A 23,086-nucleotide genomic window follows, 5' to 3' on the forward strand; every position below is an offset into this window, starting at 1 on the left:
GCAACAGGTGGTGAATGGATCTCGTCCCGCGTATTCCTGCTCCCCAGAAGCTGCACCCTGCTGTACAACGTGCTGTGCTACAGCGAGCTGCTGCAGTGCTCAGATGATTTCATTTAAAAGGCTTCTGAGGTCGGCGTTGTTGGCACCAAACCAAATCAACTCCACCAGCGGACAGATTCTCCAATTACGGCGGCTGCCTGGTCACCGGGGGAGGCACACGTCTGCAGGTCTGCTGGTGATTCCGCGTGGGACCAGGGAGGAGCGCTCGTCGGAGGGGTGGAGGTGTGAAGGCGAACTCCAGCATAACCCCCCCCCCACCCCACCCGCCTCCAGCAATTAGGGCTGCCACGCGATGTGGCGTGAGCGGCGTCAGTCTGCAGCAGCGCTGGGTTCACTGCACACTCTGCAGGTCACAAGTCGCACGCTGGCAATTAAGGAGCGAGAGGAGGAAAAACGCCGCTAAGACATAACGGGCTCGGCTTTGCATCCAGACTTATTAGGCTCATTACTGTTTATTTTCAGCCAGAGGATCCTGCTGGTTTGGCACATCCTTTCCGTCCTCTGCTCCACGGAGGAACAACGGATCTGCGATTTGCACGCTTGTTTCCTGACTGAATTCTCCCTCAACAACACGCTGGCATGTGGTGATTTGTACCATTTCTAAATGACACTGACTCAGTATTAGATGCATGACGACATGACGTAAGAGAAGCCGTGACTGGATCAGAGAACACAACACAACACACACACACACACCAACCCACACACAACACACCACACACACACACACACACACACACACACACATCATCATCATCATCATCAGCCACATGAAGTCGAGCCAAGAAGTCCAGCAGCCGACAGATGCACGTCGGAGCAGGTCGTCCGGCCTAAAGGTGATGGTGTTAGCCTTTCATGTGTATTAATTAGAGACTCAACACATCAGCACCTTTGCTAAGCTGCACTTTCCTGTAGGAGCGGGTCGGGTCGGTAGCCAGTGTGTCTCTAGGTTTACAGTACCTCAGTGAGGTGACACCTTCACTTGCTTGGATCCGAGATGGGCTCCCTCTCTGCCTCTCCGCGGGTTCGTTCATGTGCTGCAGTCCGGTCTGTCTGTTTGGAAGCAGCTGATGCTGCGCGAGCTGTGGGTCAGGATGAGGCGACGACCGGGCGGCGGAGCCTCACAGCATGTACCTGTTGGCATGTTGCTCCGTGATTGGGGTGGAAATGCGTCGCCTTTGTGCCGATCACCCCAATTCACCCCCCGCGGCCTCTGCTCGTTCGGCGACGGCTCCCCGCTCCCCCGCCCCAGGGCTCCTCGGGTTCCGTCTCCTCCTCCTCGTGTCCTACATGTTGCCTCCCACGGCGACGGAGCTTCAGTAATGACAGCAGTCGTGAGGGGTGTTTGGAGATGTTCCGTTCCCAGTGTGACTGCTCTGCTTTTATTCATCATCACCGATAACAGCAGGAGGCCGGTCCTGATCTGAATTACAGCTCTGACGATGACGCCGATCCCAGCAGTCTTGCAGTGGATTTCCACAGCTGCCAAAAAACACACTCAAGCAGTGATATTTTTTCCACTCTCTGTCTTAAAAAGCTGGTGATAATATCAACACTGTCCTCCTGTGACATACAACACGAAAGATGATCGACTGATCTGCCTCATCATTGATGCCATCACAGCAAATAACAGGTCGCCACCATCCAATAATGTGGTTTTGGCACGAATGGAATTGTTTCAAGGTTTTTGGGGTTATGGCCTGAGGCTAAACTCACTCAACTCACAACAAGCGGAATAAACCTCACCTGCATTCGCGCCGAGCTCAGAAGCGTGAATCACTCACGTCTGCTTAAAGGAGGGGGAAAACGCTGAAGACGCAACAGGAACGAAACTAGAAAGACACCGCGTCTGAGACGGAAGCGCGTCAGGCGTTCACGGTGCCCAGATCAGCGCGCGGCGAAGACGTCAGAGCAGGAACAAAGGGGTGAAGAGGCAGCTTTTCCGTCGGCTCACTGTACGACCCAGCGGGAGACTTTTTCCCAGTTCAGGAGAAAAAGCACCTGAACTTCACGTTCGTCCGTTTGCATGAGAGGCAGAGAAAACGACCCACGGGCTCCTCTGTTTGGCAGCAGCTCAGTTGAAGTCAGCGTGGTAAAATTCTCCAGGGAGCTAATGGAACCCGAAGGACTTTTCTCCTCTGTCAAATGCTTTTTTTTCCACCAAACTGCAGAATAAATGAGTGTGGGATGGACCGCGGGAGTAACGTCGCCTCAGTCAGAGACGCACACAAACATCCCTGCAGTCAGACTGTGGCAGCGAACGCGTCGCCGTCAGATGATGTGCCCCCCCCCCTTCTGTCCCCTCGGCGCCGTTAGAAAACGGTGCCATTTGTTTCCCGTCCATCAACATTGCTCAGACCTTTATATTCATCTGCCTCTGACAGAATGTAGTTGTCATTTAAAGGTTTTCTGCCTTTCAAACGCGCTGTCTGGGACTCTGCTGTCGGACGTGCAGCGAAGCGCGCCACCTGCCACGCATTCTGCTGCTGAGACTTCAGTGGAAGCTCGCGTGTCGCGCGGCAAACGCACCACCTCCATCTTCGTTTGCTGAATCCTCCCGGGAGACGGGGAAAAAGTGGCCGTGGGAACGGACGCGTTCGTCGCAGCCGAGAGACTGGAGCCGTCGACGGGGAAGTGGAGGCCGGCGTTTCATTTAAATGACGCTTTGATGCAAAAGTAAAAACCTGGATGAGCCGGAAAGAAGCGTTTCCACTCAGTGTGCAGCCAAACTGTTGAAAACTTTCATGCACTTGATGCAGAAACAGGGCCGTAGAATAGCGGTGGTCACGGCCCCAGAACCACCACAGAGCTGTACTGTATGTGAGACTGAATATCTGAATCTAAATAGAGGGAGATAATATTTACTTAAATATTCTAAGTAAAGGCCTTGAGTTTTTTCACCACTAAGCTAAAAGCATTCAGTAATCACGCAGTCAGGAAGTATCAACAGAATCACTTCATTAATACTTTAATACTTTTACGTAAGTGACGGGTTTGAACACTTCCTGGCACATGGAGGACGCGGGGCAGACTCTGACTGACACGTTTACCATTCTCCGCTACTTTTAGCCAGGACAGCTAGTGATGACTGTCGGAACATATTTGCCAGGAAAAGGTTGCACAAGGTGAAGAATAAAAATAAAAGTCAGCCAGTGTTCCAGAATTCTAGAACGGGTGCAGCAGCTCCTACCACATTTAGGAGAAACCGTCTGAGATGAATAACAGAGGCTGAAACACAAGCATCGCTGGAATGTTTTGATTGTTTTTGATGGAGGTGTGACGTCTCAGCTCTGAGGACTAGACCTCTCCAGCTCAGTCTTTTCTTTCCTGTCGTCCGCGCCGCTATCACAAAATAACGTATAATATAAAATCCATGTCCCCCATAAGCCCTGGATTGGTGATTTTAACAATAGGAGCTAACGAGGTGGTGCGTTTGAGTGCCCTGGAAGATGCGGCTCCCCTCCCCTCTAATAACAGGCTGCTGTCTCCCACTGTGATTATCTCAGCTGACGAAAATACTGCATCCTCAGAGTTTCGGAGGACAGATGAATTCGGTGCTAATAATTATCCTTTAAAGCTGCTTAGTGTAAAATCCACCTGACAGCGCTGGATTAATTACATTAAAAGTACAGAGAACGCTACCTCTCACGCTGACAGGTTTTCTGCTTAACGCTACTTTCTTAAGACCCTGAACATCTTCTAATTGCAGACATCTGTGCATATTAGGTTACAGTAACGGCAGCACACCTTTCAGACATGTTAATGTGAAGCGTAGCTAAAGACACCCAAGGCTGCCTCAGACAAAAGAGAAGTGAGACCTTTCACCTTTCGGGGTTTCTCTCTGTGGGTGAATGGTTGTGCTGGGAATTGGTGTCATGTTTAAAGACTGCGAGCGTGTGCTGTGCTTTTTAAGGAGCTGTCCACCAGTTAGGTACTGAAACCCCACGCTGCAAAAAAAAATGAACATTTTTCATCGGCTGGCTGAGTTGTTTTAATGGTTAGGAGAATATTAAATATCTGTTAAAAAGGGTTTTTACAGTTGTTTGCACATAATCATCTTTAACAAGCACCTTCCATTGAAGCAGGCGCCGCATTCATTATGTGGTATGAAAACTGCTTAATGTGTATTTTTCAGATTATTATGTACAAAACGTAATTATCATATTTAGCTAAATATATTCACCACAACACAGTATAATTACACGCTTCTTTAATCGGGTGATTTCTGCCTGCAGCTTCACTCCAAAACCAAGCGGAGGGACAAATGGCAGCTGTACGGGGCAAACACACACACACACACACACACACATGCACACACACACACACACGCACACACACACGGTGTCATCGCTGACAGCTACGAGCGGATGGATGCGATAAACTGCAAGCATCTGATGCGAGTTATCGCAGCAACAAACGGACGAATCCACGCGCTCCCGATAAAAACATCACTCCGTCTGATGACGCAGCGTGAACGCTAATAATGGAGGCAAATGTCAGCCTCCATCAAAATAATCCTTGGGGCGGAGGTTGTCTGTCAACACTGACGGAGCCGACCTGCTGGGAGTGGACGGCCCTGATCCTGCAGGAGCAGGAATATAGACTGGTACTTAAGTCATATTTGACACTGGAGACTTAGCGACTGACAGGCAATAAGATAAAGAGCGCTGGGATGCCGGCTGGGGCCACACCATGGAGACGTCTCCCGCACCTCCTGGGCTCCATAAATATTGAATGTGAGTCATACAGTAGATAAACCACAATGCTCATTTCAATGCTTCATTTCAGTCCAGATTCCGGGTTTGACTGCGGCCTAATCGTATCCAAGTTAAGTTTAAGTGTAGTGAACGGGTGGTGTCAACGCAGAGCAGCAGAGGAAGGCAGCGAGGTCCACCTCATCTTATTAGTGAAGACATTAAGCACAAAGTGTGTTTCTTCAGGCTTTTCTACAGCTTGTATAATCAGAGACAAGATCCTATCAGGGATCCAAACAACCAGAGGCCGTCCAAGTTCTGGTGGAGCGGCGCTGAGCCTGTCCACTGAGCGTGATTTAGCTTCCTTCACGTCCGTCTTTTCTCCCCCACCTGCTGCTGCTGCTGCTGCCGTCACTGGGGGAAACTGACAAGCACACAACTGCATTTGTGGCTGTTTCACGAATTCAGTATTAAGTTAGCTGCAGTGCTTTGTTGAAAACGGGAAATCGTTCCGCTGCAGATGGCGGAGCGTGTTTATTGCTCTATTCCAAATCTTGTGTGATAGTCATCCAATTATTTCACCAACAATCGGTTAATTTCATCATCTGTTTACTTATCCTTTCATCTATATCCATTATCAGAATTTCTCTTTGCCCAGTCGCTCTCTGCAGATGAACCTTTTCTCTCCGACACCCTCCCCTCGGAGCACTGGCGTCGAAGCTCCCTCCTATCATATTCAATAAAGCTTCGCGGTCCAAACAAAGATCCCGGCTCACAGCTGAGTTCCTCTCGGCCTCTGCCAGTGGAGCAGCCACGCTCCAAACGCCATCAGAGGAGCCAATGCAACATTTTGGACGGCGCCCTGTGTGATGCGGCCCAGTTCACGTTCCCGTCTTGGAGGAGAACATCTGAGCAGCATCGCACTAGTGAAAGTGAATATGAACATTACTGTACGTTTTCTCACATCCATTAATTCCTTGAGTATTTATCCTAAAATATGTGAAACAAAGCATCTCTGTGCATCCACACAATTTAAGTGTCTTTTGTTTGTTTTTTATTGTTCTCCTTAAACCAGACATCAGACATGTTTAAAACTAACCTAAATGTATTTGTGCTCAAAAGTCAACCCAGTCGGACCAATTAGGTCCCAGGGTTCCAAGAAAAGCTTGTTTCTAACAGTTTCATTCCCAGATGCTGCTGCAGTCGATATCTGTGTTCTGAAGCAAAAGCAAAGAGGAGCTCCTCACACCCCTAAACAAATATCACAGACTCTAGAAAGAGTCTATTGAGAAGGCTGCCGGGCTGGCGCGGGGAGTACTGATGGAGATTATAGTGTTACTATATACTATATTCTGCATCATGATATGACCTTTAAAAAAAGCTAGAGCGAAAAGAACAAAGCAATATGACATTTATACTGTAGGTGTGAAACGTCTGGGACGGAAAATGTTCTGAGCAATAAGCTGAAACAAAGTAATCATTCTAAATTTGCATCAGCGCTCAAGGGTCTGATATTCAGGCTAAAAAACTAAACAGTGTGTTTGTTTTGGGAATTCTAGAGGGCAACAAATAATGCAGAACCGAATCTTCAGAGAGAATTCGGGATGAATTTAGAGGCGGCCTAAATGCCTTGAAGTCAGGGACGAGAGGCAGACGTGAGCGTCGGAGAAGGTCCTGTAAAATACAACTGGACGTGTTTTTATAGGAGCAACATGAATGAGTTTCGACCCTTTCTAGTATGTATTCTAGTGATAGTGTCTTAAAGTAGAACACTTGTTTTCTGTCACTGTAGAGAAACAGGTCGTATCTGGAAACGTTTGCATCTGTGCAGCCAAAACCACCAAAAATGAACTGAATCCCAACTTGGACCTGTGGATTGAGTCACCATCAACATCAGACTAGGAGGAGCTTCAGAGGGACCGAACGGACCCAGAACACCGTGGTCCTGCAGGAACACAGCTGCAACGCGTTGCACAAAGGCTGTGGGAACCAGCGGCACGCAAAGCAAACGCAGGGAGCATCGCTGGGGTTTCATTCAGTCTGATGTGGTGCAGCCGCTCGCATTTCATCCCTGGAGCCGCCGCGCTGCAGCACGAGGGTGAACGCAATGCGCACGGAGGGATGTCACACCGTCCAGGTGTCGAACAGAACCACCGCGGGTCACGGGTTCCGCAACACGGCCCGATCCCGTCCGTTCGGCTCCCGAGTGCAGGGAGCGCGTTCAAAGAGAATTGTCCACCGCCTCAGGGAGCGTGTGCATTTTGTTCAGTGCGAGTGTTGTAGAAACGAGTCTCTTCTAATATGTAGATTTGAATCTCGTCGGTTCGGTGCTGCACATTTCTCCTGACATGAAAAATAAGGATATTTGGAAGAACACACACACACACACACACATGCAGAATTCATATTAAGCTGAAAAACCTTCACACCTCCAAACAACAAGCCGATGAAAGGAACCTCTTTCTCAACACTCATGTTCTGAGGGTCATTGCTTAAATTAGGACCAAACAAAGCATCAGGAAAATGCTCACTCTTAATTATAGTGCAAATAAATTTTCTAATCTGGCCACATTTTCTGCCAGAAGTCATTTCTGTAGGTGGAAGCCAGAATTCAGGCTTGAAGCCGACCCTGAACACGAATGAGCAACAGACGCGAGCACTAACGAGTGAATGACAACATGCACCTCGTATTAAAACACAGCACAACAGTCAAGAACAGTCGTCAGCAGCATCAGCTCAGAAATCAGCAGCGCAAAGTCGGCATCCAACTCTTAATGATGCAAAGCAGCAAAACCAGAACCGAGACAGAGCCCGGTGACGCCAAGCACTTCTGACAGAGCGGACCCGAAGTAAGAAACAGCAGAAAGACGAGGGAAGGGATACGTACTGAATCTCTGAGGCTCCAGCTCCATGCTGCCGCCGCCACTCACTGAGGCAACTGACACCACAGGGATGCAGAGCACAGCCAAGCGCTCCCTCTCTCTCTCTCCTTCTCTCTCTCTCCCTCCCTCTCCCTCTCTCTCTCGTGCGTGTTTGTCTCTGTTGAGAAGCAGCCTAATTTCCCTCCTCCTCTTTCATCCTCTCTGTTTAACAAGTCTTCTTCACCTTATGCCATTCTGCATCTACCTCTGCCCTTAATTCCCCTCGCTCGCTCTCACTCTCTCTCTCTCTCTCTCTCTCTCTCTCTCTCTCTCTCTCTCTCTCTCGTCATCGTCTTCTCTCTCTCTCTCTCTCTCTCTCTCTCTCTCTCTCCAGCATCCGTTGCCATGCACACCAGCTGTTTGTAAAGTGTTCACATCTGAATGGCAGACCGATTATGGGATGGCTGAATTATGCCGTCAGCCTAAACGTTGACAGTATGTCACGTATTAGAAGTTTTGTCCCAAAGGTTCTTTTTTTTTTGGGGGGGGGGGGGTTGTTAGCTTTAATATGCTGGAAAATCCACTGTGTTCATGGTCCCCAGAGGATGACCCCAGACTTTGAGGTAGACACACACCCTTCAGCATGAGACCCGCTCAACCCCCAGTGGGTGAATGGCGGAAACGGAATTAGAGGTCGAAGCCTAAAAAGTGATGTAAGTGCTAGAAAGAAGCTGCACGTGTTGAGTATTGGACTCCGAAGATGCTCTGAAGCTATTTTCAATCTGAAGAGTCGCTCTGAGCAGCAGCAGCAGGCTCTTCTCAAGGCTTTTATTGAGTCGGTTAAATTTGTTTGTGTGAATAGCTTTTTAACTGGAGGTGAAAAATAGACCAGGGGGCAGAAGGAGGCTCTTTTTAATCTCCAGCAGTGGTTGAAATGGCCTGTTCAAACGGTTATGACTTGGAGCGAGGGGGGGGTCATATCATCATGCAGCCTCACCATGGTCTCGCTGGCGGTGGAGGATCCAGCTGCCAGGCTGGATCCATCCTCAGTGGGCATTTTGCAGTTAAGTCAGTCATTAATTCTCCGAGCTCGCGGGCGTTATGAAGGCAACAATATCCTGTTGTCTGGCGCAGATGCATCACACGGAGGAAGCTGCGCTCCCTCTCCACGGCGGCGGCGACGGGGGAACGGACCGGCGCTAGCGCCGCTTCCACCGCGTTCGCCGGGAGGCCGGAACAATTACTGCGCAATTATGGAAACGGCGAAGTCATTTCCAGCTACCAGCCGCTGTGTAATACAGAACATGGCAGCTTCACACCTGAGCCTCATCCAAACCTGAAAAAAGGGATCCATTCAGGTGAAATAAAGGCTGAGAGAAGCTCATCTTCATTATAGTCAATGATGCAAAATCATGAGCCCACAGACTGGTGAAGCATCACAGTGAGGTTTAAAAAGAAACAAATAATTAGCATTCTTCATTTTATTATGTAATGTAGCCTCCATTTTATTTATTCATTGCCTCTGTTGTTTTGTCCCCGTTGCATAACTTTCAGTCAATAAACATTTTCCGCGCTCCCATTCATAAATATTTACTGAACATGCTGTTGAATTGCTGTTCGTCTGCTGTAATGACCCAGTTACTGAGGAAACTAAAACTTTAATCAGCATCTGTCGCGTACAGGAAATCGTCGGCCTGTCGTACAAAAGCGCTAACATCCCGTTTACTGCCAGGATGAGCTTCCTCCCCGGGGACGGCATCCTTCACGCCACCCGGTGAGATGCGGGTTTACGGGCCTTCGTCTGCAGGCGCCGCGCGTGGTGAGGCGACAAATGAGACTGTCTTCAGCCCCGTCTCTCAATTACACCCGTCTCCTGCCCGACGCTCCATTCTCTTGTCTCTGCCTCCACAAAACACCTGCGGGAGCTGCACCCAGAACCCAGGAGCCACTTAATCCGGAGCTCCAGCCTAATGTGACACCGGTCCCACGTGCGTTCCCCGGGAACGGTTCTGCTCCGGTTCCGCCTCCTCCATCCGTCATTCGCCTGTAGTCTCACTACTGTCACGCTGCGAAATAGAGGCTGGGGCTGCGTAAATAAATACAGATGGAGGGTGTTCTCAGCGACGATGCAGCAGATGGACGCACACTCGCCTGCGAAGGACTCCACTAGCGTTAGCGCCGCTCCAACTGCAGCACGTAATGGTCCAGTGAAAGGAGCTGAGCGACAGCAGCCCCGCGTGGTTTCTAGACCAGGTGAGCTGAACCAGTCGGAAGCTGATATTTTGGAGGACCCGCCCGCTCCTCCTGCCAACGCTCTCGTCCCCCTCGTGGAATTCAAGCGCGCCTGCAAGGCGAGACTGGGTGCAATCTGGGGTTTTTTAGCATCGTGCCTGGCCCCCCCCCACCCCCCGCCTGCGATGGTGCTGCCCTCACAGGTTGTTGAGGAGCTAATGAAGCGCTCCTCAGCCAGCGACACCCGACATGCTCTCCTCCGCTGTCATGGAGCGCTTTGCAGCTGCCACTGGTCTTACGAACCCCACCTCCAGCCATTAGCAGCACCCCCACACACACACACTCACAGCAGGGAGTGGTGATAATTGCGACAGTAGCAGAATCAGGTCCAAGTTTTCTTTGTTTCTCGCCGGGCTCCTCTGCAGCTGGACCCCTCTGTGAACTAGAAGCAGAGCACTTTGAAGGCGAGCTGCTGCTGGTCCGAGAGCAGCCTCGTGTCCTGAGGTCACAGAGACTCACTGTGTCGTCCTCCCACGTGCGGCATTTGATCACAGGTGCCTAAATCTGGGCCCACCTGCCGTGTGAACACCTGTATGTGACGCCTGGAAGTTCCTCCCCGGTAATAATGCGCCATCCTCCACCGGGTTGATGCAAGCAGGTGCAACCCATCAGCCCCCGCTGCGAACGCGTAGAAACCACTCCGAGCGCGTGTCTTTCTTTATGTAGGACACACGCTCCCAGGAGACAGTTTTGTTGCGCCGTGCTCTTATTCATCTTATTTCAGACTCATACTCAGAAATATTGACTCGTGGATCACAAAAAGCTCAGGTGGGGGGAGATTTTTTTTTTCCCTTTTGTCTGACTTGACGGGATCAAGTGCTTCTTGTTGCGCTGCCGTTGTTTAAGCTACACTTCAGGTCTCGCCTCGAATTAGCTCCTGTGCAGCTCAGTGATCCGGGGTTACGCAGATTAGTTTTCACTTTGCCCCGGCTCTGATTGAGCGCTCGGATCGAAGCGCGGAGAAAAGGGAGCCGCTGATTTATTCATGCGAGCGGTGAAAAGGCTTCACTGGCATGAGCCCAGACACACACACACACACACACACACACACACACACACACACACACACACACACACACACACACACACACCTTGTGAGGCTGAAAACTCATTTGGAGCTCCACTCATCATGTCCTATCAAATCTCAATCTAATTTCCTTCACTAGCGTTCATTTTTATTCATCGCCACTCGTGTTTTTACTCACATTTCCTTTTAGAATTACCTCCCTGCGCTGCTTCACCGATATCGTGGATCAGAAGGAGGCGCGGGATTAGTTTGACTTCCCGAAGTAGCTCTTTGTCTGTGAATGTTTTGCTGTGTTTCTCTATATCTCCTCTCACTTGAACGCTACATCTCGCTCCCACTGATGAGAGCGGATTCAAACCTACATATGGCCTTAAAGACCTCAGATGCTGGTTCACAAGCAAAGCCCGAAGGCTCCCGTCATGGCGGGTGAATGGCGCCTGAACGATGCTGGCACGGGCAGAGAAGGAGAGCCCTGGCACCGCGACTGAAGACAATATCCAGTGGAGCAAGTAACTGAGAGATAAGAAACCTCAGATCCAACGCTGTGATGGTTCAGTCGCAGACGCTGGACACACGAAATCCCATCAGCACAGGTGGGCATCCATCTGAGAGGCATATGTGGAGTCGCTGCTTTCGCCAGAAGCCCGGGCTAAATCGGTTGGCTGTGCTTTCAGGTGTATTAATTGTAATGAGAAGAGAAATTACGCTTTACGTACCAGGATCACTAATCGCATCTCATCTGTATGGAATGAAACCGTAGACACTGCTTGAACAATTCTGCTCCTTTTACAAATGTATTTTTAATTCCTCTATCATTCTCAGTTGCCTCCGGGCCGTCGGCACAGTTTACTACGGCCTTTCTCTTTTGATTTGATGCCATCTCCTCGGCTGAGGATGCCGAGATTAGAACGGAATAAGACACAGCTGTGCAACAGCTGGTCGTCGCAGATACAGAATGCCTTCACCGCAAAATCCACAGATGAGTTTGAGTCGGTGGACAGATGTGGATTAATGTAGTACGACCAATTCACGGTGACGTCACAGCGTATCTGATGGTAACCCTGGACACCGGCCTCCGGCCGATGGCGGATGAGCTGCAGCGATAACGCGTGGCAGTGATTTAGCGGCCGCCGGAGCACGAGCTTATCGGACGCAGCCCCGACGTGTTCCACATGAAGACTGATGGACTCACGGCTGGTGAATAACTGAATATCTAAGCTTAATGGCTCCAGGGATCCCTCACCGCATGCGCAGGGCCATCTTACAAAAGGTTCCGCCGCCAAATGCCTTTTAGTGTACGTTGCCAGGTATTGATCTGAGGATTTATGGAGCTTGATGGGAGCAGAGGTTGCGGTCTGGCAATTAGCGCCCTGTTGTGCCTGACTGCGGTAATGAAGCATTTCAGACGCGGCGCATTGATCTGTGCTCTGCAGTTAAGCTCAAAACAGAGTTGAGAACGATGGTTCACCTGAAGTTACTCAGACGTACGGCGGAGATGGGGTTTTTTTTCTGGGACGCGCACGCGTGCTCCGTGCCTCCGCCCACTCGGGCGAGGAGCTTCTCTGCGGCCGCGGGCGCCAAGCGCGCGCCCGCGCAGGGAGCGGGTGCGGCCGAGGACGAGCCGCTCTCTCTCCTCTCTGCTCCAGTTGCAGACGCTGCACTTTCCCTGCAGCCGCGCAGAGGCCGCGCATCTCCCTCGTCTCCCCCGGCGACGCGGCCTCCTCTGTTTCCCAAGCTCCTCGCCGCTCCTCGTTTCCCGCTTCCCCTGCGTCTCGTTTGCGTTTACTCCCTCTCCCATCTGGTGTCTTCGCTCGCTCTCTGGTCTCGCTCTTCTCTTTGTTTTTCTGTCCCACTGGATTCATGTTCTTTGCTTTGTGATTAGCGCTAATCACCTATTGCTCCGCTGATGAAATTTGCCCAAAGGATAATCAGTGGATTTCCAACCACTTGGTGATGTTTAAAGAGCAGCTTATTTCCTAAGTGTTTAAACAGAGCAGTGAGATTCTAGGAGGAGAAAAGCTAATAATTAACTGTGGTTTCATTTTAGCCGAAAGACCAGACCAAAAGCCAAGCATCAAGAGGGGTTGAGCTTCTGTGCTACAACAGCAGATCTATTGTCTTTGTCTTCGGAGGTGCGTGCAGGTAATGATCTCCAATAACATCTGCACCCGTTGCATCCATTTCATGCGAGCGCGTGAGAAGCTCCTCCGCTTCTCGTCTGGTGCGGCGGCGCTAATGGCGGCTGACCCCTCATTCCAGGAGTTACTGCTCAATTTGCGTTCGTAATGAGCTGAGTTAAATGAGCTGGGGCTTCCGTGCGAGAGGCCTCTCGTAGTTTTAATGTTGTGACAATCCCGACGGCGCCTGACCCGACTCCAGGGACGGATTTTAAAGGTGCTGCAAACACACACTGTTACTGATACTGATCAAATCCTCTGCCCACAAGACTTTCTGCTCATGATTAATTACACGTGACTGATAGCAAACAGTGGAGTTCCCAGACACTGACTATTGGCTCCTACCCGAGGTTGTCGGCCTGCTCTTTCATCAGGCCGGCATATTAAAGCGCCGCTGTCATGCGGCTACGGTGGGAGGCAGCACCTCATGAACGGCCGGAGGCCTGCGAGGCTTCAGAAGCTGCAGTTCCACTCACGCCTGTCCTCCGGTCCCTCTTCAAAGCGCTGATAAAAGAACCTGCTTGGACGGGAGCCTCCGGGCTGGATCGCGCCCTGACAGGAGCCCGTTTCTGTCCAAACCTTGGGTTCCTTTATGCGAAGAGGAACACAGCTTTTATTAAAGGTGAGAAAGAAGTCGGTTTTAAAGCCCTCCCGTTTTGGACACGGTCTAATTTGCTTTTTTAGTCAGATTTAGCAAAGCTTCCCTTGATGAACGCACCGGTGCTGGAGTCACTAAATTCAATTAGAGCCTTTAGTCTCTTTAATCCACTCAAATCCTAATAATTACAGAAGGCATCACGCCGCCCCAGGACCCCGTTCCCACCGCCACCTGCTCCGCGTTGAGCACAGGGCCGTGGTTCTGCTATGACGGGCTCTAGATTATTTATCAGCCTGGCATGTGGCAGCCGGTAAATGGCAGAGCCAGAGGTGCCACCGCTGCTAATTGCTTCGGTTAGATAATGAGAGCCATTGTACTGTAATGAGAGCCGCGGCTGCAGACGCATCAGCAACACGTATGAAACATGCATGAATGAGAGCTTCAGCGCTGTACAGATTCAGACCTGCCTTCATAATCTACCACACATCCCCACAAGCCTTTTCTGCCTCGTACCAAAGGTCAACTAGTGAGCAAATGAGCCCATTAACCCCCCGGAGCCCTTCACTTTGACTAAACAGAGCGCTGAATCCAAGGCCTTCCATCAGAAACCCAGCCTCCATAATGAGGAGTCGCATCACTGATGGATCTGCCGGTCACGTTCCCATTGGTTTTAGTTCTAGGCCACCAAACAGTTCCTTTTCTGAAAAGCCTCTCAGCATCAAGGCGCCATTTCAAACAGCACTCTGTCTTTATGAGTTTATTACACAGAGAGTGACGCTGTAAAATGAATTTGACTGGAGTAAACGCTGGCAGCAGATTTAGAAGTTAAGATAAATGTGGTTTCGGTTTCTAAAATAACATTTAGAAACACGGTGAAGTGTCTTCACTCACGCAAGCGTTCACTGTGCGGCTCATCTGTTCAGTGATGAGCATACGACCATCATACGAGCGCGAATAACCACAGCTTCTGTTTTTCCTGTTCAAAACGTCTCCTCTGTGACCACGTCAGCACTAAACACTCCTACCTCCACGTGTTGTGCAGAAAACTGCTGACGTGGATCCATCACTGCCCCGTCTATATGGCCACATAAATCTCCCATTAAAGCTTTATGGCTCCGGGGTTCAGCGCATGGAGGCGGTTTGAGGCCCGGTGAAAGTGAATTTCTTATGGCGAAAAATCCATACGGTGCATTGGTTTTGTACCAGAAATGCAGGTGCAGTCAAGCGTCAAGTAACTGGAGAAGATGAGAAAAACTGGCTACAAGATTAAGATCAGCTGCAGATCCAGCTAATAAATATCAAACATCCATCAAAGCGGTGGATTTTATTCAAGCACGGTCAAATTGTTGACACACTGGGAACAGTTTACACCAAAGAAGGACTCCAGTGTGTCCATATTTGATTGGCTGCTCATTTTAGCTTCTGTTTTAGTCAATGCACCTCGGTATCATTACAGAGAAAAGCTCCAGACTTAGATGAACCAGGAGGCTTGAGACAAACGTCCCAAACGTACACTAAAAATGAAAGAGATGCTGGATTCATTCAAATTGCTTTTAGTGAATCAGCATGGCTTATCCTCATCATCATCTTCTTCGTTTCTACTCCCTCCTGGCTGTATTCACCATTCTGTTGAATGGAGACCCTCCTCCACCCGGGGACTGAGCAGATGGGTTGAGACTGAAGGCAGCATCAGTCTGCAGCTGTGGATACGAGCACGCGTTAAACTCCTCGGAGCATCTCTCACACACATTCCTGTTGGTTGTTGGATTTCTGAACAGGTTTTTTAGCACTGCATCTGCTGCTGGGGGGTCAAGGCTGCCTTGGCCTGTGCAGAGGCTCTGTTAGCGCCGATGGACTTGGACTGTGGGCTTGTGTAGCATTATGTCACCAGTTGAAACTGCTGTGGGTTGACGTGTGATCCCACCGCATGACTAAACAGGTCACAACAAGCCAGAGACGAAAACGCGTGGTTTCTGGGTGCGGACGGAAAGGAAAGGTGTCACGGGCCGTCAGCAGCCTGTTCTGACAGACGCACTATTCCAAATACATGACGCCTTCACAAAGTCTGAAACTCCGAAAGGTGTCACCGGCTGCTGATGTAGTGACACGTCCCCAAACGCATGCGCGACGGCTCGTTTTAACGAATGACAGCGCTGGCAGGACAAAATGACATCATCATCACAATCATTACCTCATCATTATCAAGATCTGTAACTGCTGAGAGGCACCGTGAGCCGCTCATTGCACGAGTGGGAAAAAAATAATCCAAAAGAAGTGCATGAATTTTCAGGTTAAGTGTTTCATGTTATTTATCCGACCACCGTTCGGTCGGATCGGTCTAAGCGCTAGAGCGCTGACCCCCCCCCCTCCCCCACCCGCTGCCCGGCTACGATACTTTAAAGCTGCAAAGCATCCGCTGCTTAACGCATGCGGCTCCGTGCTCCACGGCAACCGGCAGCACGACTATAAGACTCCTACCTGTTGCTCCCCCCGCCCCCCTCCCCCTCAGCATACTTTGCATCAGGACACGCAGATAGGCAAAGCGGCTGGGAAGGTCAGGGAGCGGGGGAGCGCTGCTCACGCTCATCACTATGCTCAGGAGCTGCTGGAGACGCCTCGGGCTCCTTCACTGCTTCTCGGCCAAACTTGGGCCGAGCAGAGCTTAAACCATGGGCCTCGCCATGTTCAGAGCCGTGTGTGAGCGAAGGTGAGGCAGATGGGTGAATGTGAAGTGAATGTAAGTAAATACATCCATCAAACTGGCAGACAGGCACAAACGGAGTCGTTGAGCTCCGACAATTTGTTTGCGAACGCAACTCAATTAGTGCAGGTGAAGTGATTACGCTGCGTTTGCAAATGAAGACACGACTGGAGCACGCCGTTCGCTAATTGGACTCGGTCTTCAGCCCGGCTGCCTGAGCTCATCTCCCGCTGCAGCGTTGCCGTGAACATCGGGCCCCCGGCAGCAGTTACTGCTGCTTGTGTTTAACGGAGGTCCTTGACACAGGCTTAGTGCTGACGGCACCCGGGGCCCCTCCGCTCTGCAGGCGCATTAAGCATTTATGGAACCAATCAAATCTTTCCCCGGAGCCATTTGCACTTCTCCTCCTAGTGTTAGGTTTGAAGCTGAACTCCTCCACTCAACAGAGAGCCGCTGCCGGAGGACTCCGTGCAGTGGTCAGCAGAACGAAGCTGTGGCCGTGATTCTCCTGCAGAAACCACCACCTGCAGTTTCCTCTCCCGCTTTATCGTTTCCACGAGCATCTCTGCGTGCCGCGCAGTCAGCCTCCTGTTAGCGCCCCCCCGCCGTCTCTCCTCACGCGCCGCTCCCATCCTCCCACAGCCCGTCCTTAATAGCAGCATGTGTTTTCTCACCCCCAGCTCCTGACGCGCTATTAGTCGCCTTCCTGGTGCAATAAATAAACAGAGTCAGTTCTGTAGAGGCACGTTCTGTCTGCGTGGGCTCTCTCTCACCCTCTGCACTCAGGTTCACGGGAGGCTCTGACTCGCTGGTTGGTGCGAGCCTGAATGCTTTTCTGTCTCTGTGTGTGGCCCCGTAATGGAGCGGCGGTCGGTCCAGGGTGAGCGGCCCCTTTCACCCAAATGTCAAATGGGATCAGCTCCAGCACACTTACGAGGTCAGAGTACATCAATTCAACTGTTAATAAATAGGTAAGAGGCTGCAGGAGGATCCAAAGCATAGAAATGTATAAAGGACAGGACCTAAGTCAACACAGAGGGAAAGAGCTGTGGCGTGAGTGGATCAAACCCACTGAAACATTTATGTCAAGACACCAGAGACTGAATGCAGAAAGCAGGGTCGCATCCATCCATCATCCTCCACATCTGTCCTGGAGCCAGATCCAGCTGCCACATGGGGAGAGGCAACAGACAGGCGCCGGACCGACCCGACCCGACCCGAGCCTTCACAGCGGGCGCTGCAGCCACCACTGGCGCTGACGGGGCCGCGTTTGGCTGTTAAAGGCGTTGAACATGCTCTCAGCGCGTGTCGGAGCCGCACAGGGTCTAATCGTCTGCAGCGCCTGGTTTTGTGTGGTGCGTTGATGCGGCAGGACTTTGCACCACGCTGAATGACATTTGTGTCCTTTTCAGCCATGCAGACGAATCAATCCAAGCCTCTCTCCGGGTCTGCAGAGCAACAACATCAGGCGGCTAATACCCTCTTGACCTTTGCAGTTATTTCAATACTTCTGGAGTTTTCAACCTTGAGGCGTGAAAATACACACTCTGCTTCAAATCTGTGGCGTCTGAGTATATTTAGAAAAACAATGGCTTCATTATACATTTGCCTACGCTGGATTTACAACATAACAATCTGATCGCTCACTCACATTCATCTGCTTGCTTGCTTCTACAGTAGATGGTGCTTGGATGTTGACAGGATAATGAGATTAGTTGCTCATATGCTACAACTCATGAGCAAAGCTCCAGCGCTGCAGCCAGCTGGAACCGTGCCACCCCAGCATGAGTCAGTTACTGCACCTCTCCATAACAGCTGGCTCCTTATGCTAATCGCCGGCTGTCAGAATACCGTTGACTTGTGCTTTGTTTTGGACTCACTGGCTCTGACACACATCAGTGAATTAGAGTCCAGATCTGGAGAGTGAGTTGGTTTAACTTCTCCAAACAGTGATGGTCCCAAATTGGAGGTGATGAACTCCTTCACATCTGGCTTTAAAATGCACTTTGGCCTCTGGTGTCGTGCACAAGTGGACAGCGCCAAAAGCAAGATCACCACAAGTTCACGTCTGTACGGCCACAGAATGAGGCCCAGCAGGCCAGTCAGTCCTCATTAATGATACAAGCTCACAGTCAGCTCACTCACTCAGCCACGCAGGCCAGCACTTACCCACACAGAGGACATTGGCTGACAGGAAGTGGCTGCAGGCAAGGCTGGCAGTGCTCACGAAGGAGTTGCGGTCCGTGGTGGCGGTGGTCCTTGACCTCAGCGACGGGTTGGGGGAGTCCGTTACCATGGCCATCCTAGCTGCCACGGACTCCATCACTGCTCCCAGGCAGGTGTGAGGTGTTCACGGTGCTTCACACAAGTGTAGCTGCTGAGCTAACTCTGACTTACTCACTGTTTAAAAACTCAAAGGGGATCTGAGGAAATAAAGATGAGCCCAAAATCCACTGGTAGAAGTGAAAAATCCACGATGTCCAACATTTAGGTTAGAATTCCAACACACGTTCCAGGTGATGTGTTTGAATGATCCCCACATTACACATCACACTGGTGTTGAGAAGCTGCAGCAGCCTGAGGGGGCGTTGGCTGTTTTCATCGTCACGAGCAGATGATGATGAGCGACATCTGTCGGAGCGTATCACTTCTGCTGCTCCAACAGGTCCAGTAGAGTCCAAACCGCCGCAGCCGCCTACAGTGGCAGAACAGACACACACAGACATGAAGATAAGGCGTGTGATGAACACGAGACTTCACATGGTCTGTCAGAACCACCTGCACGTCTCAGTTCTTCTCTTCAATCACAGCGGAACAGTTGCCGTTTAGGTTAAAGTAAGCAAAACTTCAGCAACTCAGTAGAAATGACATTATGTTGAACCAGCGGGAGTTCAGACAATGGACAATAATGCAGGAACCACACATCCACTGATTGATTAAAGAATAATGCCCGACAGACTGGCCTGAAAAGGTAAATGAGCAGCAGGTCAGAGGACTAACGATAACGATAGGAAACTTCAATCTGTCCTTTCTAAGTCTATTAAAGTTGGTGAAGCATAGCGGCTAAAACCGAAGGCTTCGCTAGGAACACGCTAGCACATGAGTGCTGAGGAGACGGTTAGCTGAACAAACATGGGGGCGCAACACAGCGGAGCTCAAAGGGCTTTAGTTTATTATACAGACACGAGTATTGATTTAAGACGAGCATTAGCGCTGCTGCTAACTACAGTAAGTGACTTCCACGATGCGGCCTCACCGACGACAGATCGGTCAGAACGTTTAACAGGTTCCAGAGACCATCAGCAGCTAGAGGCCTCTGTCTCTGTGACGTCACCAAGCATTTGTTTGCTTGTTAAAATCCCTCCGGGGCCTTTATCAGACTTCCCAGACCCCCCCCCCCCCCCCCCCCCCCCCCCTCCCCATAGACGCGCTTTGATGTGGAACATGAGCGCCGCTGCCCTTCAGGGTCTCACACCCACTGCAGAAGACAGAAATCCTCCTTTGTGCGTCATTTTGGAGAGTTATGAGCACGATTAATCTCGACTATTCAAAAGCTGCTTCTCTGTTGAGGAGCTGCAGTCAAAGCTCTGTGAAGCTCGAACACCTAAAACGCTGGACCGTCCCTGCAGCGGCATCACAGCAGCGACTGTCTGTCTGATGCTAAGTCCTGGGGAGGGAAGGACTTAGTCCAGTGGCCAATGTTGGTCACGAGATGTCAACTGCTATAAAAGTGAGCATTACGAACCCCCGACCGGGTCCGACCGGATCCAAGCAACCGTTGAACAACGTGAAGGCTTGAAAAGGCAGCTGGTGCCAGTTCCAGCACATTCGTCTTCTCATTTCTACACATGTACCGCGAAGCAAGTCATGAGCCGCCCTGTCCTTCAGCGCGTTGCAGCTCCTCATCCTCACGGCCCTGGGATCAGGCCCGGGTGGGGTCGCTGCCCCACCCTCCTCCCAGGAGAATCTGCTCCTATGCGCTTTTGCTGCTTATGTAGAACGCTTACTGGCCCAAAGAATGAACCTGAGTGATATCAAGGTGAAAGAGAGGAAGCTGTGCTGGAAGAAGGACCAGAGCTCCGTCTGTGACCCTTTAAACTCCACTTGACCTCGCATTGCGTTTCCAGCGCCGCTATATTTGGAGCCTCGACGGAAGTTACACTTGTTAAATGATTGATAGCCGTGTAAAAGTCAAACCTGGAGGCAGCAGCGAGCCGCAAGAAAACTGCAGACAGAGAGGGAGCGAAGCGTCACACAGAGGGTCCGTAATTAAGGGCTGGAGATGTTAAAATAACAAATCATTTGGGGCTTTTAAAGGATTTGGAGACAATGATCTCCTCCAGATTAAGAGAAAGCTGAGGCGTTCGCGCCGCACAGCGTGACAGCTCCAGACGTGTCACGCCTCGCCTCCCGGCCTCCGCCTCCTCTGTTTACCTACCTCGCCGCCTCGCTACGCGCGTCCCCCGCTGCGGTGAAGCACACAAACCTCCGCCGTGGCTGAGTTCCCCGTTAAAACGGCTGCGCGTCGCGTGCGGGATCCGCCGGCCGCCCGGAGCTGGCTGAGCGGCGCTGGGGTGAGGTGTGAGTGCGTCCCCGGCAGCTGGGCGTTGCGTTGTGGGCCGGAGGACGTGTTGGGAGCTGCTGCTGGCGGCTCGGCGGTCAGACCGCCCGAGCTGCAGGTCCGGGCACGCGGCGCTTCCCAACCAACACAACACACCTGGACACGGGAGGGGAGGGGGAGCTGTGTGTGTGTGTGTGTGTGTGTGTGTGTGTGTGTGTGTGTGTGTGTGTGTGTGTGTGTGTGGAATGTTAAGTGGTAATTCCAACATGCTAGGGGACGTAGTTCCCCCATTCATTCATTCATTCCCTCAGTTGTCGGTAGAGCTGGAATTCCTGAGCACCATTGAATTCATTTATCATCCTGGTTTTCCAGAGGGAATTTAAGTAAAACGACGTAGTTCAGTTCGAGGAAAATGACGGTGACGCTCCATTATTTCACACAGACTCTGGGGGTGTGACTCAGGTGCGATGACTCAGGCCTGTGGGCTACTGGAGGCTCACGGTGCCGATTAGTAAGTAAAAGAGACAACAAAGAAAACTCCCTTTAACAGAACCCGGCTCAGGGCGGGCGGCCTTCTGCCTGGACCGGTTGGGGTGAGGTACCGGAGGAGAGAGAGAGGACCAGCTGGAGCAGCATGGAACCAAACAACGGGTGGAGACTGTTTCAGAGTGAGGCCGGTTTCGTTTGTTAAATTTGAATGTAGAACAGATCAGCTATCGGCCGATATTCAAAGCCTCAGCCCTCAGACTGGAAGTGAACGTCTATCAGTGTGGGAGACAGAGGACGAACGCATGTGGCCGATCTGTCTTGACATGTATAGTTCACTTTACTCCACTGTTTAGCAGCCTGCTTGAAGCCCACGTGAAGCAATAGACAAACATGATAAATATTAGACGCTGAAACTGGATGTCCTGGGTTCTTAGATCAACAGCCTCTGAATGGAGGCGCTGAGCTGAGTTATGATTCACACTGACTCTGAAGCAGTGATTAGTGACGTCACACTCTCAGCCCTTCGGGCCCGGGCGCTTGGCGGGTGTGAGACGGCGTCAGCAGAACCCGCACGGCCGCGGTGAGTCAGTCGACCCAGCTCTCTGAGCTCCGCTGAGCCGCCGGCGGCGCCGCTGCACACGCTGGAGCTTATGGAGCATCACACATGTGTGCGCTGCACATGTCAGCTCATTGATTCAGGATCCACCAGCGAGTGGAGGCCCGCAGTCACAGCTCCTTCCTCTGCATCCTGCCGACTCAGCATCATTTCAAAACTTATCCCCAATGTGGTGCAACCGCTGGACCAGGACGATGTCTGAGGCCTGACTCATTACTTCTTCTTAAATGTGTGTGGTGTTTAGGGAGTAAACGCTGTAATTGCCTGCTCATTACAGTCAATTAGAGTTAGATCGGTGAGGAATATTTCAGCAGATTTATGATTATTCAGAAAAAGAGCAGGTGTCAACAGATGCCGTGACAAAAATAAATGAAGCTCCAATAGCAGCATACGATAAGGAGCAAAGTGAGTGTTTCCATTGAGCAGGAAATGTCTAAGACAATGTCTGCATGTGAGCAGCTTATATTCAGTCTTTGCTTGTGTGGGTCACAGTGGACCCCTCAAATCCCCCGTGACCGAGCTGAAAGCGGATGAAAACCAACACCCAGTGGAACACAAGGCTCCACCGGCACCGAGGACCAGCGTTCCCATCAAAGCCCAGTCACGCCGGGGCTCAGGCCCCACTGTCGCCGCGCGTCTCTCGTACACGTGATTCACGTCTGTCATGACTGTTAGAAGTGTTGCACAGAAACCCACAACACAACACCTGCCCCAGGCTCTGTATTCATAAAAAGTCCCCTGGTGCAGGCACCGGAGGTTTTATCCCACGACGCTTCAAAGGCAGCTCCACTCATCAGACGGCTCATTTCCAGGGCGGATGCCAGGTTCTTTTCAATATTGTCAACCGGACGCTGCTGAACGTTCTGCATGTGGGCGGCGTCTCCCAAGGTCATGACACTCAAAGTTATGTGAAAAGGTCACCGGGCTCCAGACACCCGGAGGTCATGAAGGAAAGGATGAATCTAAACGCACAGTGAGTCTAATGTGGAGTTGGAGCCGGCAGACGCCGC

General features: G+C 51.1%; 1 protein-coding gene across 3 annotated transcripts in view; it reads right to left on the reverse strand.

Annotated features, from left to right (window-relative positions):
• plch2a (phospholipase C, eta 2a) overlaps window positions 1-23,086 on the reverse strand; it is a 75,607-nt gene that overhangs the window by 50,338 nt on the left and 2,183 nt on the right. The window contains exons 1-2 of one of the 3 annotated variants that reach the window (XM_041071458.2): window positions 20,849-21,003; window positions 18,580-19,105 (exon numbers count right to left, since the gene is read on the reverse strand). In XM_041071458.2, coding sequence (XP_040927392.1) covers window positions 18,580-18,733 — 154 coding nt within the window. In that variant the 5' untranslated portion in view covers window positions 18,734-19,105; window positions 20,849-21,003. Of the gene's footprint in view, window positions 1-7,641; window positions 7,782-18,579; window positions 19,106-20,848; window positions 21,004-23,086 lie in introns of those variants that run through there. The other 2 variants (XM_055510242.1, XM_055510245.1) reach the window with 2 other exon arrangements.

This window comes from Betta splendens, chromosome 7, assembly GCF_900634795.4.
Source record: "Betta splendens chromosome 7, fBetSpl5.4, whole genome shotgun sequence".
In the NCBI taxonomy this organism is placed as follows: Eukaryota; Metazoa; Chordata; class Actinopteri; order Anabantiformes; family Osphronemidae; genus Betta; species Betta splendens.